Source organism: Podarcis erhardii, assembly GCF_964252035.2.
Source record: "Podarcis erhardii genome assembly, chromosome: 12".
Lineage (NCBI taxonomy): Eukaryota > Metazoa > Chordata > Lepidosauria > Squamata > Lacertidae > Podarcis > Podarcis erhardii.
Window position 1 is genome coordinate 14,749,071 of NC_138513.1, and position 12,947 is coordinate 14,762,017.

The 12,947-nt window shown below is 49.4% G+C and overlaps 1 protein-coding gene across 1 annotated transcript; it reads left to right on the forward strand.

Moving 5' to 3' along the window:
• The first annotated feature begins 957 nt into the window (after window positions 1-957).
• On the forward strand, window positions 958-5,233 carry FZD8 (frizzled class receptor 8). The gene has a single exon (XM_081834312.1). It carries the CDS (start codon window positions 2,433-2,435, stop codon window positions 4,533-4,535), a length of 2,103 nt encoding a protein of 700 aa, XP_081690438.1. The 5' UTR covers window positions 958-2,432; the 3' UTR covers window positions 4,536-5,233.
• The last annotated feature ends 7,714 nt before the right edge of the window (window positions 5,234-12,947 follow it).

The following is a 12,947-nucleotide window of genomic DNA, read 5'->3' on the forward strand; positions in this document are numbered from 1 at the left end:
AGGATAATCCCTAAGCACAGTAGGACTGGTTAGCTTGCCAATTTTTTAAATGAGCGAACCAACACACATTGCCACCCAGGGAAGAGTTGGAAGACCATTAAGTCCAGAGCCCAACTGTGACAGTGGAAATGGTGCAATTAGCTAAGGAGAGTAGGAAGACAGGGTTTTGCAGAGGTCCAGGGATAAGGCATCTCTGTCCAGCGTGCTGGACTCTCCCCAGGCCCCACCCGTTCACTAGCCCTTCAATTTGCACCCCCAGCTGGTTTTGCCTGGCTGGAAAGTGTCCTTTAACTGATTATGCCTCTTGTCTGCCTTGGATGGAGGATACAGAGTGACGTGTGTAGAAATTAGTCTCCTGGGCAATGCAGCCTTCAGGGCTGTGTATTGAACTGTAGAGCTGGAAGGGACCACAAGGGTCATCTGGTCCAAGCCCCTGCAATGCAGGGATGTTTTTGCCCAATGTGGGGCTTGAATCCAATGTGAGCCTCATGCTTATAGAGATGGGGTTGAAGAAGATTCCCCACTTCTGGTATGGGGTTGGAGTGGGATTTTTTTAAAAAAAGGTAAAGGACCCTTCACAGTTAAGTCCAGTTGCGAATGACTCTGGGGTTGTGGCGCTCATCTCGCTTTACTGGCCGAGGGAGCCAACATTTGTCTGCAGACAGTTTTTCCAGGTCATGTGTCCAGCATGACTAAGCCGCTTCTGGCGAAACCAGAGCAGCGCACAGAAATGCTGTTTACCTTCCCGCTGGAGCGGTACCTATTTAGCTACTTGAACTTGCCGTGCTTTCAAACTGCTAGGTTGGCAGGAGCAGGGACCAAACGACGGGAGCTCACCCCGTCGCGGGGATTCAAACCGCCGAACTTTCGATTGGCAAGCCCAAGAGGCTCTGTGTCCCTTTGAGTTGGATAGGCACCCGTGTCCCTTTGAGTTGGATAGGCAAGTCCATATTAAATAAATACATAATATAAAAGGTGACTGCCAAGATTTGAAGGGAGAAGGAGAGAAATGGCCTGAAGGATGAATATTTGCTGAACCTGGCAGGGAAGGCAATGAATAAACTGGTGCCACCTGCTGCCATCCCAGACCAAAACGTACTGGTTCTCCACATCCCAGTGAAATCTGCATAGCAAAGCCAGCAGCAGCAGTTGCTACCATTAGCCGCTCCAGCTAGATAGGTGACATTTGAAGCAGCGCCTCATCCCATTCCCATAATATTCCCAAGGGAGCGCCTCGGATGCAGAATTTGCACGAAGACACACAGGACACCTGTTTGCAACACTGTTTATTAACTAAAAGGAAACGCTGTTGCACGCGCCCCTGCTAAGCTCAAGTATTTCAAGCCTGGGGAAAAGTGTTTTCATAAGCCCCACTAACAATGTAACACAGAACTTCTGGGGAAGAAATCTTCATTTTTATTATACAGTATGTGAATTGAATACTAGCCACTATAGGACTGGGAACGGGTGTTTAGCTTGGGTGTTGTTTGGAGCAGAATCCCTTTTTTATGCAACTTACCTGCCAAAGTGTTAAAGCGGGACATTTACACTTTTTTAAAAGAAAAAAACACCGAGGAACCGACAGCGAGCCCAGGGCCTTAAAGGGCCAGCAGCGGCAGTCGCCTTCCCACCCCGGTGCGAAACCCGCTCCACCTTAAGCGAGCCTGCTGGGTCGGGGTCCCCGTTCCCCGCCCGGAGCCCTCGTGATAGGTAGCTGGGACAGGCGAGGCGGGGCCTGGCTTCCTCCTCTATAAATATCCCTGAGAGCGCGGCCACCGGATTGGCGCTGCTGGAGCTGGAGCGAGCGAGAAGTTGTGCCAAAGGGACTGGCGGGGCTGCTGCCGCTCCGCGAGCCTCTCTCTCTTGCTCAGGTGGCAGCGCTTCTTCGGGAGCTAGCGAGCGCTGCAAGTCTCCCGCAGCTGCTTGGGGATCTGGAAGGCGACTCGCTGGGCGCAGGGGGACCGGCGATCTCCCGGGAGGCGCGGAGAGCGCGCTGAACGCCGCCGCAGCTTTCGGGGCTCCTCAGCCATCTTGACACCGCACGGCTGGGGGAAAGTTGCGGGAAGCGAGCAGCAGCAGCAGCAGCCGCCGAGCCCGTCCTTGCGACAAAGCCGAGCGGGGAAGAGATGAACGCGAGACGGCGGGAAGCGGACTGAGCCGAGGAGGGAAGGAGCAGGAGGCGCCCCAAAGCGGCGGGGGATCCCCCGAGCCGCCGCTTCTGCCGGGCCAGAGGGCGCACTTGCTTCGCGGGAAGGAGGCGGCGAGGCGAGCTGGAGCTTGGAGAGGTGGCGCCCGGAGCAGCGGCGGAGGAGGAGATCGGCTTGGCAGCGGCAGCAGCAGGAGGAGGACCGGCGTGGCTGGCTCGTTCGGCGCCCGAGGAGTCTGCCTGGACGCGCTGCCGCCGCCGCCGCCGCCGCCGCTCCGGGCCGAGCATGGAGCGCAGTTACCTGTTGGCCGTGGCTTTCCTCCCGCTCTTGCTGCCGGCTTGGTCGCCGGGGCTGCCGCGCTCTAGGTGCGCCGCCTCGGCCGCTTCTGCCGCCGCGGCTGCAGCCGCCGCCGCCGCCGCGTCGTCGTCGTCCTCTTCGGCGTCTTCCTCGTCCGCGTCGGCGTCGTCGGCCAAGGAGCTGTCTTGCCAGGAGATCACGGTGCCCCTGTGCAAAGGCATCGGCTACAACTACACGTACATGCCCAACCAGTTCAACCACGACACGCAGGACGAGGCGGGGCTGGAGGTGCACCAGTTCTGGCCCCTGGTGGAGATCCAGTGCTCGGCGGACCTGCGCTTCTTCCTGTGCAGCATGTACACGCCCATCTGCCTGGACGACTACAAGAAGCCGCTGCCGCCCTGCCGCAGCGTGTGCGAGCGGGCCAAGGCCGGCTGCGCGCCCCTCATGCGCCAGTACGGCTTCGCCTGGCCCGACCGCATGCGCTGCGACCGCCTGCCCGAGCAGGGCAACCAGGACACGCTCTGCATGGACTACAACCGCACCGAGCTCGCCACCGCCGCGCCGCCGCCCCCGCAGCCCAAGCCGCCGCACCGCAAGCCCCCCGGCGGCGGCGGCGCCAGGATCCCCGGCGCGGCCGTCCCTCCGCCGCCGCCGCCCGCCGAGCCGCCCCTGCGCAAGGCCCGGCCTCCGGCGCCGTGCGAGCCGGGCTGCCAGTGCCGCGCGCCCATGGTCTCCGTGTCCAGCGAGCGCCACCCGCTCTACAACCGCGTCAAGACCGGCCAGATCGCCAACTGCGCGCTGCCCTGCCACAACCCCTACTTCAGCCCCGACGAGCGCGCCTTCACCGCCTTCTGGATCGGCCTGTGGTCCATCCTGTGCTTCATCTCCACGTTCGCCACCGTCTCCACCTTCCTCATCGACATGGAGCGCTTCAAGTACCCGGAGCGGCCCATCATCTTCCTGGCCGCCTGCTACCTCTTCGTCTCCTTGGGCTACCTGGTGCGCCTCGTCGCCGGCCACGAGAAAGTGGCTTGCAGCGGCGGCGCGGCGGCGGGTGCAGTGCCGGCGGGCGCCGGCGGGGGCGCTGCAGGAGCAGCCGCAGCAGTCGGAGGGCGCGGGGCGGCAGGGGGCGCTGCGGAGCTGCAGCCGGAACTAGCCGTGGCGGAGCACGTGCGCTATGAGAGCACTGGCCCTGCCCTGTGCACGGTGGTCTTCCTGCTGGTGTACTTCTTTGGCATGGCCAGCTCCATCTGGTGGGTCATCCTGTCGCTCACCTGGTTCCTGGCAGCCGGCATGAAGTGGGGCAACGAAGCCATAGCGGGCTATGCGCAGTACTTCCACCTGGCCGCCTGGCTGCTGCCCAGCGTCAAGTCCATTGCCGTGCTGGCTCTCAGCTCGGTGGACGGGGACCCCGTGGCGGGCATCTGCTACGTGGGCAACCAGAGCCTGGAGAACTTGCGGGGCTTTGTGCTGGCCCCCTTGCTGATATACCTGGCCATCGGCTCCATGTTCCTGCTGGCGGGCTTCGTCTCGCTCTTCCGCATCCGCAGCGTCATCAAGCAGCAAGGGGGCCCCACCAAGACGCACAAGCTGGAGAAGCTCATGATCCGCCTGGGCCTCTTCACCGTCCTCTACACAGTCCCGGCCGCCAGCGTGGTGGCCTGCCTCTTCTACGAGCAGCACAACCGCCCCCGCTGGGAGGCCACGCACAACTGCCCTTGCCTGCGGGACCAGCAGCCCGACCAGGCACGCCGGCCGGACTATGCGGTCTTTATGCTCAAGTACTTCATGTGCCTCGTGGTGGGCATCACGTCCGGAGTGTGGGTCTGGTCCGGGAAGACTCTGGAGTCCTGGAAGGCGCTCTGCACCCGTTGCTGCTGGGCCAGCAAGGGGACCGCCGCCGCAGTGGCGGCAGGGAGCATTGGAGCGGTTGGCGGCGGAGGGGGCATGGTGACTGCCGCTGCGGTGGGGGGACTGGGGGGCGGAGCGGGGTCCATGTACAGCGACGTCAGCACCGGCTTAACGTGGAGGTCTGGCACCGCCAGCTCAGTCTCGTATCCAAAACAGATGCCCTTGTCCCAGGTGTAAAAGATGGAGTTCTTGGGGACAGGTGGGGAGAGGGTGCAGCTGACTATATTCCCCGCCTCCCCTTCATTCCCAAGCTTCTCAGTGACCTCTCCAGGTGCAGGACGGATACAGCTACTGGAGGCTGTCAAGTGCCAGGCCAGCTCCTCCTCAGCCCCCTTCCTACACTCCTTGTCTAGTCACGTGCTCCATACTTCAAGGCACCAGCCTCCCAAAGCAAAGGACTGTCTTGAGACGCTCCTTGGACTGGCGGGAGTCCTCTTGGTTGTTGGATGGGGTTCCCCCTGCTTTGCTTTTTCTCCTACTTTCAAACTCAAAAGGTGACATCAAAGCAGCAGGTGTCTATGATAGGACTGCAGGGTTTGGGAAACTTTCTTTTTAAAAAAACAAAAACAAAATGACTTTCTTTTTTAAAAAACAAAATCAAATGAACAAACTGGCAGATGCCTTAAACACATTCAAGTTGTGTCTTAATTATACACCCCAAATAAATACGGGTTTCCTATGTTAAAAGATGTATTTATATAATTATTTGGTACCTTGTACAAAATGTGTAAGATATGTATATAACCCAAATGCTTTACAGTCTGTAAATTTTTTTTGTAAAAAGAAAAAAGTTTAGAGGCTTACCACCAACTGCTCCCTCTTAAGAGCAAATATTTGAGTATTCTATTTTGTCAATAAAATAATGATAAATGATCTGTTTGGCAGGGGAAACATCCCCCTATCAATGCCCTGATTATTCCTGTGGGTTGACTCTGGAGTAAGTGTGAAATTTTGCATATCATCTAAGAGCAGAGTTGACTAGGAATCATGGGAGGCTTAAAGGGGTCTAGGGTTTGCACCTTCAAGATTTAAATGGCCTTGTTCCTCTAAGTCAGGGTTGGAGAATCAGTGGCAGTCCAGATGTTGCTGTCCAACTCCCATCAGCCCCAGCCAGCCTGGTCAGGAATGATGGAAACTGGAGTCCAGCAACATCTGAAGTGCCACTGATTCTCCATCCTGTGCTTTAGTGTTCCTCTAAGAAAGGTGTGGGGGACCTTTGGTCCTCTAGCTGTTAATGAACTACAACTCCCATCAGCCCCAGCAAGCATGCTAATGGCCAGGGTTGATGGGGGATGTAGTTTGAATAGCTGTTCAAAGACAAGGATAGGGAGCCTATGGTTTCTCCATATTCTGTTGGACTACATCTCCCAACATTCCTGACCACTGGCAATGCTGATGGGGGCTCATGGGAGTTGTAATTCAGCAACCTCTGGAGGGCCCATGTTCTTTCTCCTTTAAGATTCATTGCCAACTCTGGAGCTGAGTATGATTTGACAACGGGGAGCAGCCTTGTTAACTCAAAAGTATACAAAGGTTCCCAATCTACAACTAGTTTGCTTTTGAATAGTGCCATCTGAAATCTGAGGCAGGCTGGGAGGGGCAGCTGAGGTATTTTGCCTCAGAGCTTTGCTTTTTAAACAGCAGAAAATCCTCAGGGTGGATGCAAAACTCCATACTCGCTATGGTGAGGAAAAATGAGAAAAGGAACCATTCCAGAGTGGTACTCCAAACTGCTTCCTCCCAGAGACTTTTCAGGTCTCCTTTAGAGCAGATGTACTGGAGACTCGAGACCTTCCTTGTGGGCCATCATTTCTCTTGCAGCCGTTTGCTGCCCTGTCACAAGGAATATAAACAAGGGCCGGGTATTCGTCTTTCTTGGCTGCTTTGTTTTGACTTCTGCCCAATGAATGTTGCTTTAGGAATGCGAGAGACCTGCATGCTCCATTTTGCCTGTTTTTGTCCATGCTTGTTGGCGTGATCAGCACCTGCCCCTTCTGCAGGCTGAGGCAGAATCACTAAAGCTGGTTTAGGGAAGAAAAGTAAGCTGAGAATTGTCAGAAGCATTTTTTTTTATTATTATTATTTTTGAGTGGGGGTGGAAGCACTTAGGGATAGCTATCTCCCTCCTGGGAGATGGAGACTGTCCTTGTCAAGGCTAAAGCTAATTGATTGTAAGAGGCGGTGGAATTAGCAGAATGCCTGGGTGGGGGGGAGCTGAACTTTTTACCTGTCTACACCAGTGGCTCAGAACATCTCCTTTTAAAGAGGAACTAAATGAATAGGGTTAATCTGTCAGGATCTTGGTTCCTTTTGTGATTGGGGAAAAACTTTGATCTTTTCTCTAAATGTACTGCATAGGAGTGTGTGGTGTGGCTTCCTTTTTTTTTTCCCCCCCCAAAAAATCCCACCTCCTGCCCAGATTTTCTTGTTACAGACCAATTGGCCACCACTGGAGTCCTTCAATTAAAAAGAATGTGGGGTTTGCTTTTTCGTTCTTTTTTTTTTTTTAAGGGAGACTTGTAACAGTTTGTGAACACCAGAGGAAAAGGAGAGAACAGCCTTTTAAACAGATTTTCCTAGCATTGTTAGTCAGACTGCAGGCAGTAAGGCCCACATTTTAGAGTATTATAAAGGTGGGGGGGGAGGTAGAGTAATCCATGAATACTCTACAGGTGGTCTTCTTACAATTGCTTGAATTTAAAGCATTTCTTTTTCAGAGAACAAAATTCTTCTCTATAGCCACTAATTGAACCAGAGAACTATTACCAACATGACAGTGTGTGTGTGTGTGTGTGTGTGTGTGTGAGAGAGAGAGAGAGAGAGAGAGAGAGAGAGAGAGAGAGAAGGGAAGTCTTCAGTGCTTGAAATTCTAGCACTACAATATTTGTTTTAGAACCAACATTTCAATACACAAAAAGCTAAATTCTGCTTCATATTTGTATGCCTGTGGCTTCTGTTATATCTTCTAGAATACATGCTCAATGGATCAGAGGGCATGTCAGCAGTAAAAAAAAAAAAAACCCGAAACTGTCCCAGGACTGTTTGGTGCTAGGCAGCCATTTTGCTTAAGGCCAAAATTGCAAACAGAACTGTGAAAAGGGAAGGTCTACTCTGTTTTCTCCCAGTGTGGTGACATATTAAATCCCCTGACACCACTGAGTGAGAGAGGGTAGTCCTGGTATATTTTTCACATTTGCCTCCATGCTACCAGTATTTAATTCAGTTGTACTTTGAGCAGATCCATTGAAATTAACAAACATGACTAATTTCAATGGGTATTCTCTGAGTAAAACTTAGTTGAATGCAACCCATTATTATTTATTAAACAGGATTTATATACTACTTAACCATCAAAACCTCCAAGTGATTTACATAAAATATAGAATATACATTAAATTCACCAATAAGACCATATGTTAAAAAAGTTAGCCTAATTCCCCCCCCCCAAAAAAAATAATAATATCAGTTTTAAAATAAGTGTATGAAAGACATACTTAAATTATGTGTCTGGGTAGGTTTGCTTAAAGAAAAAGGGTTTCTAGTAGGTGCCCAAAAAGGTTCAGTAAAATGATTATCCATGGGCAGGGAGTTCCAAAGCCTAAGTTCTGCCACACTAACAAATCAATTCCTTGCAAGTGCAGAACTACCATTGTGTGACACATCATTTCTCTTCCCTTCCTTTAAAAATCCCCAAACAGGGATTTTCTCATTTGATTATTGTTCCCTGTATAAGGGAAAACTTAAGATGGGAAATTAACTTACCGTATGTGTTTTGTCCAAAGAAAATTTATTTATTTATTTATTTGGCTCCTATGTGATTTCAGCTGCTGAAGCAGAACACAACCTGCTGAGTTAAAATAGCCCAGTCAGCATTTCTTATTTTCTTCTTAAAGTGAGATGGGGGTTGAGGAGTGAAGCTGTTGCTTTGACTTGTCCAAGCAGTAAGTAGCTTAGAGTGTGCATTTTCTAGCAACTAAAAGCAAATGGGGAGCAACTTGTGCTCTTTCCAAGAGACGTTGTTGTTGTTGTTTAGTCATTTAGTCATGTCCGACTCTTTGTGACCCCATGGACCAGAGCACACCAGGCACTCCTCTCTTCCACTGCCTCCTGCAGTTTGGTCAAACTCATGCTGGTAGCTTCTATAACACTGTCCAACCATCTTGTCCTCTGTTGTCCCCTTCTCCTTGTGCCCTCAATCTTTCCCAACATCAGGGTCTTTTCTAGGAAGTCTTCTCTTCTCATGAGGTGGCCAAAGTATTGGAGCCTCAGCTTCATGATCTGTCCTTCCAGTGAGCACTCAGGGCTGATTTCCTTCAGAATGGATAGGTTTGATCTTCTTGCAGTCCATGGGACTCTTAAGAGTCTATCCAGTGCAACACAATGACGTACGGCAGGGGTAGCCAATGCTTGGAACTCCCAACTCCCATCAGCCCCAGCTAGTATGACTGATGGTCAAGACTGATGGGAAGTTGTAGTCACCACTTTGGCTTACAGGCTGAAATAAGACATAGTGTATTGTAAAGTCATCCTTGGATTAAGCCCACTGAAATATATAAACTTGACTAGCTTAAGCCCACTGACTGCAATGGGTTTACTCTGTAGTATATGATCAGTGGCTACATGAATGCAAAAGGTACTGGAGAAACTTTGTTACTGTTGTATTGGTTGGCAGAATTGTTCTTTTCCTTATTAGCTGGAATAGTACTCAGAAATTCCATTTTTGTCTCACCACACGTCAGTCATTCAAAGTCTTGGGAGCCCCAAGGGCGGAATCATAGAACTGTAGAGTTGGACGAGACCCTGAGGATCATCTAGTCCAACCCCCCAAACTGCAGAAATATGCAGCTGTCCCATATGGGGATTGAACCTGCGACCTTGGCATTATCAGCACCATGCTCTAACCAACTGAGCTCTCCAGGCTGAACTACAGTGGGACTGTTGGTTATTTCACATTTCAACAACACGTGTTTCTACATGTGAAGTGCCCTTTACAGCTTCTTTAAATTCTTGTAATTAGTTGCAAATCTAGGTGGTGGTCGGTTGGTCCTTTAAGAAATACTGCTTTTCCCCAGGAAGCAGATTGGGCTAAAAAGCAATGCAAATAAAAACAAGCCTGAAGGAATCTGTAGAAAGCTGTGAAAGTTCATGACCGCATTGGAGAACTCCTCACAGTTAAAACAAATTGGATAAAATAATAAACACCCTACAAAGTGGATGTTTCTCAAGATCAGTCTTCCTAATTAGTCAAGTTGGTTTCTTGTTGAATTCGACTTGGAGGAAATGACGAATTTAGAAAAGTAGAGGGAAACATCCTGTGAATAGTTAGGGAGCAGTGCCACTTAGTGGCCACACAGGAAATTAACCCCAAGCAAAGTGGAATAGAAAGGTTGCAAAGTGGAACAGGAAACTTACTTGCGCTAATATAAATAGTATGCACTCTTGATAAAAAGAATGAAGGGAATTAGGTGCATTTTAACATTTGGTTTCAGAACAGGCAGTCATAATTTGCTGCTTCTTCCCACCTCCCACCCCCACCTTCTTTAGATTTGCTTCGCATAAGATTAATACCTTGCATACAACTCACTTTAATGTAGGAAAATTGTGTCAGTCCACATCATGGCTTCATAATATATACGTGTACATCCTGCGAGTGCCATCCTAGGCAGGTCAACTCAGATATAGGTCTCATTGAGTTTAACGGGGATTATTCCGAGGCAAGTGTATATAGGACTGCATACCTGTCTTATCAGCAGTAAGCTAATTCAGGCTTACATGGCTGCTGCATGGATTAGTTAGTGGGTATTTTTACTATGTGTGGTATTACAAGTAAATTCTACTCAGAGTAAACCTATTAAAATGAACCCAATTTAGCCATGTTCATTCATCTCTGTGGTGCAGCTCTGAGGAAAACTTAGTTGAATACTATCTGATTTTTTGTATTCATATGTATAGGTTAAATTAGTCTGCATTTAAATTTATTTTAAAAGGAGTCAAGTTGCAATATGCTGAAGCTGCATTCAAATCAATGCGGTTTGCTTTCAAGTAAAAAAGCAATAGGACTGAGCTGGACACTTGAGGAGAAAGATACCAGAACAGGCTTTAAATCACATACCACAGTTTCCCTTTAAAGATTTCACTTCCTTTTGCTTACAGTTCTGTAATCACGACTACTAATATTAATTTCCACTCTCTTCCTACCTACACATTGACCACTCTTTTATTTCTTTAGATTAGTTTTGGGGAACCTGCTGTGCTCCAGAACTCCCACCATCCCTGACCATTGGCCATTGCTGGCTGGGCATGATGGGAACTGAACCTCTGACAAGCCACAGGTTTCCCTCCCCTGGTGTAAGGAAGAGAGTTAATCAATGAACATCTAGACAGAGAAGAGAACATCTAGACAGAGAATGCCATTAGCACAGAACTTACTGTGGATTAAGTATTCTGTATTTAAAAGTTTAACATTGTGCATGCACAATTCCGTGCGCTGTGTCAAAAGAGGTTAGCTCCCTTTTGTGTTTAGAGATGCGGCTGATGTGGACCCAAACGCTACAATGTTTGTATTAGCAGAATGGCAAAGTTGTATGGCTTTTTAAACTAACCAATGCAGCATATGTCCACAGCATAGTACCCACTGAGGGTACTATCAGCTATTGGATCTTTGCAGCTTGCCTTCTTTGTTTCGAGTTGGTACCCTTAACTTTCTCGAAATATAAGAATGTGTGCCCATCATTCCTTCAGTCTCAAACTCCCAAGGAACACTGTTACTGGCAAAAGTACTGAGAGTTCCCTCTTGGAGCCTTGGTGGAGACACAGAACTCTACAGGTTTTCCGGGTAAAAAGTCCCCTGACTTCTGGTACCAGAGTAGAACTTGCTCATTGGGGTGAAGTACTGATTTCTTGGTTCTGTGCAGGTTGTAGTCTGGGAAATAAATGATCCGCCTCTTGCATTCTGGGCAAGTTGTCCAGGATTGTGTATCAAGAAAATGGCCATGGAGCACATCACTGCATGTGACAATTGTGTTTGTGTATTTCACAGCAAGTATTCAAACTAGGAATTTGCAAGTGGAGTTTCTTAGCCTTCTATTTACCATGTGTACATTTTTAAATAGGTAGCATAATGATGAGCTTTCCCTCTGCTCTTCTCACACCAGTACCATCCCAGTTTCCATGATGCTGCAGACATTCAGTAGGCATATATGACCAGTTTCCCCAGGTGCAACCACTGGCCTGGTTTGCATGTCACGAAAACTGAAACCATGACTTAATGCAAATGTGCATGTTCCTGGAGAGGACCTCACAGCCACTTTGCTGCTTCCTGGTTATTTGCAGCACAGACCTAAACCATGGTTTGCATGTCATTCAAACCCAGTTTGTGGTTTAGCTCTCCTGAATATACAACCACAAGCCATAAAGCAGGTATGGGGAAACTCTGACCCACCAGATGTTGCTGAACTAAAACTGTTATCACCCCTAATCACAGGCCACACTTGCTAGGGCTGATGGGAGTTGTAAACCATGGTTACAGTACATGGTTATTACACTCAAGCCAGGGTTTGGACAACAGCCTAAGCCTAGCACAAGACAGTGGCATAGCAGAATGACCAGGCAGGAGCAATCTAGATATAATAGCCACAGACGCTCCAAGTGTCCTATTTTATAGGGATGTCCCTGATTTAGAGAAGCCGTTCCAGTTTCTGATTTCATCCTGGAATGTCCCACTTTTCCTTAGGATGTCCCTATGTTCATTGGAGAAATGTTGGAGGGCATGGAGTTACCTGACCTCCAAGCTGTCTGAAGGCAATCTTGTATAGGGAACCGTCTGGCATGGCTGGGGCAACCCAGTAAGATGTGTGGTATATAAATAGTAAAATTATTATGGAATGGGGTGTCCCTGTTTTCATCAGAGAAGTGTTGGAGGGTATGTAGCCATGTTTGCACTAAGCCATGGGTTCATGTAAGAAGTGGGTTCACATCAGGCTCAGTGAAGAGACGAGCTACTTATACCCAACAGAAGATGGTCAGCTGGCAGAAAAGCCAAGAAGGAAATGGTGCATAATATATCAATGGGAGCCCAAAGCAAAGAATATACCCAGGGAAATGTTAGGACTGGGTGAGGTGGAATCCTATATAGCACTAGCAAATTCATTCAGTGTGTCAATCTTTTAAGGGTTGGAATGGTGTGGGACTGGCTGGTGCTCTGAACTCCAGCCTGCAAACACAGCAATGTTTCATTTCAGACTCCCAAGGGGAAAGTTGGGCTGCAGGTTCTGTCTCTGAAAGTTGCTCCACCTACATCATCCAGTTCTGATTTTCTGATGGGGCATCTACTCTTCTAACTGCAGGAATGGCAGACACAGATATGTGGGACAATTGCTTCCTGGTCAGGCCTCTAAAATGAGCCTGTGGGAGAGCAAAGTCTCTTTAACTGGGTCTCTGTCATGGTTCATTGCCCCCACAGACCCCGTTAAGAACTTCTGCAACCCCCTGGAATCTTGCACCACTAGAGGAGACTGGAGCGGTGTGTGACAATATTTAGCTGCAGGCACGCTTGTTAAGAAACAGTGCCAAACGTAAAGGCTCCAGGCA

Coding starts and splice junctions, on each gene's coding strand:
- FZD8 (XM_081834312.1), top strand. CDS start 2,433: ATGGAGCGCAGTTACCTGTTGGCCGTGGCTTTCCTCCCGCTCTTGCTG.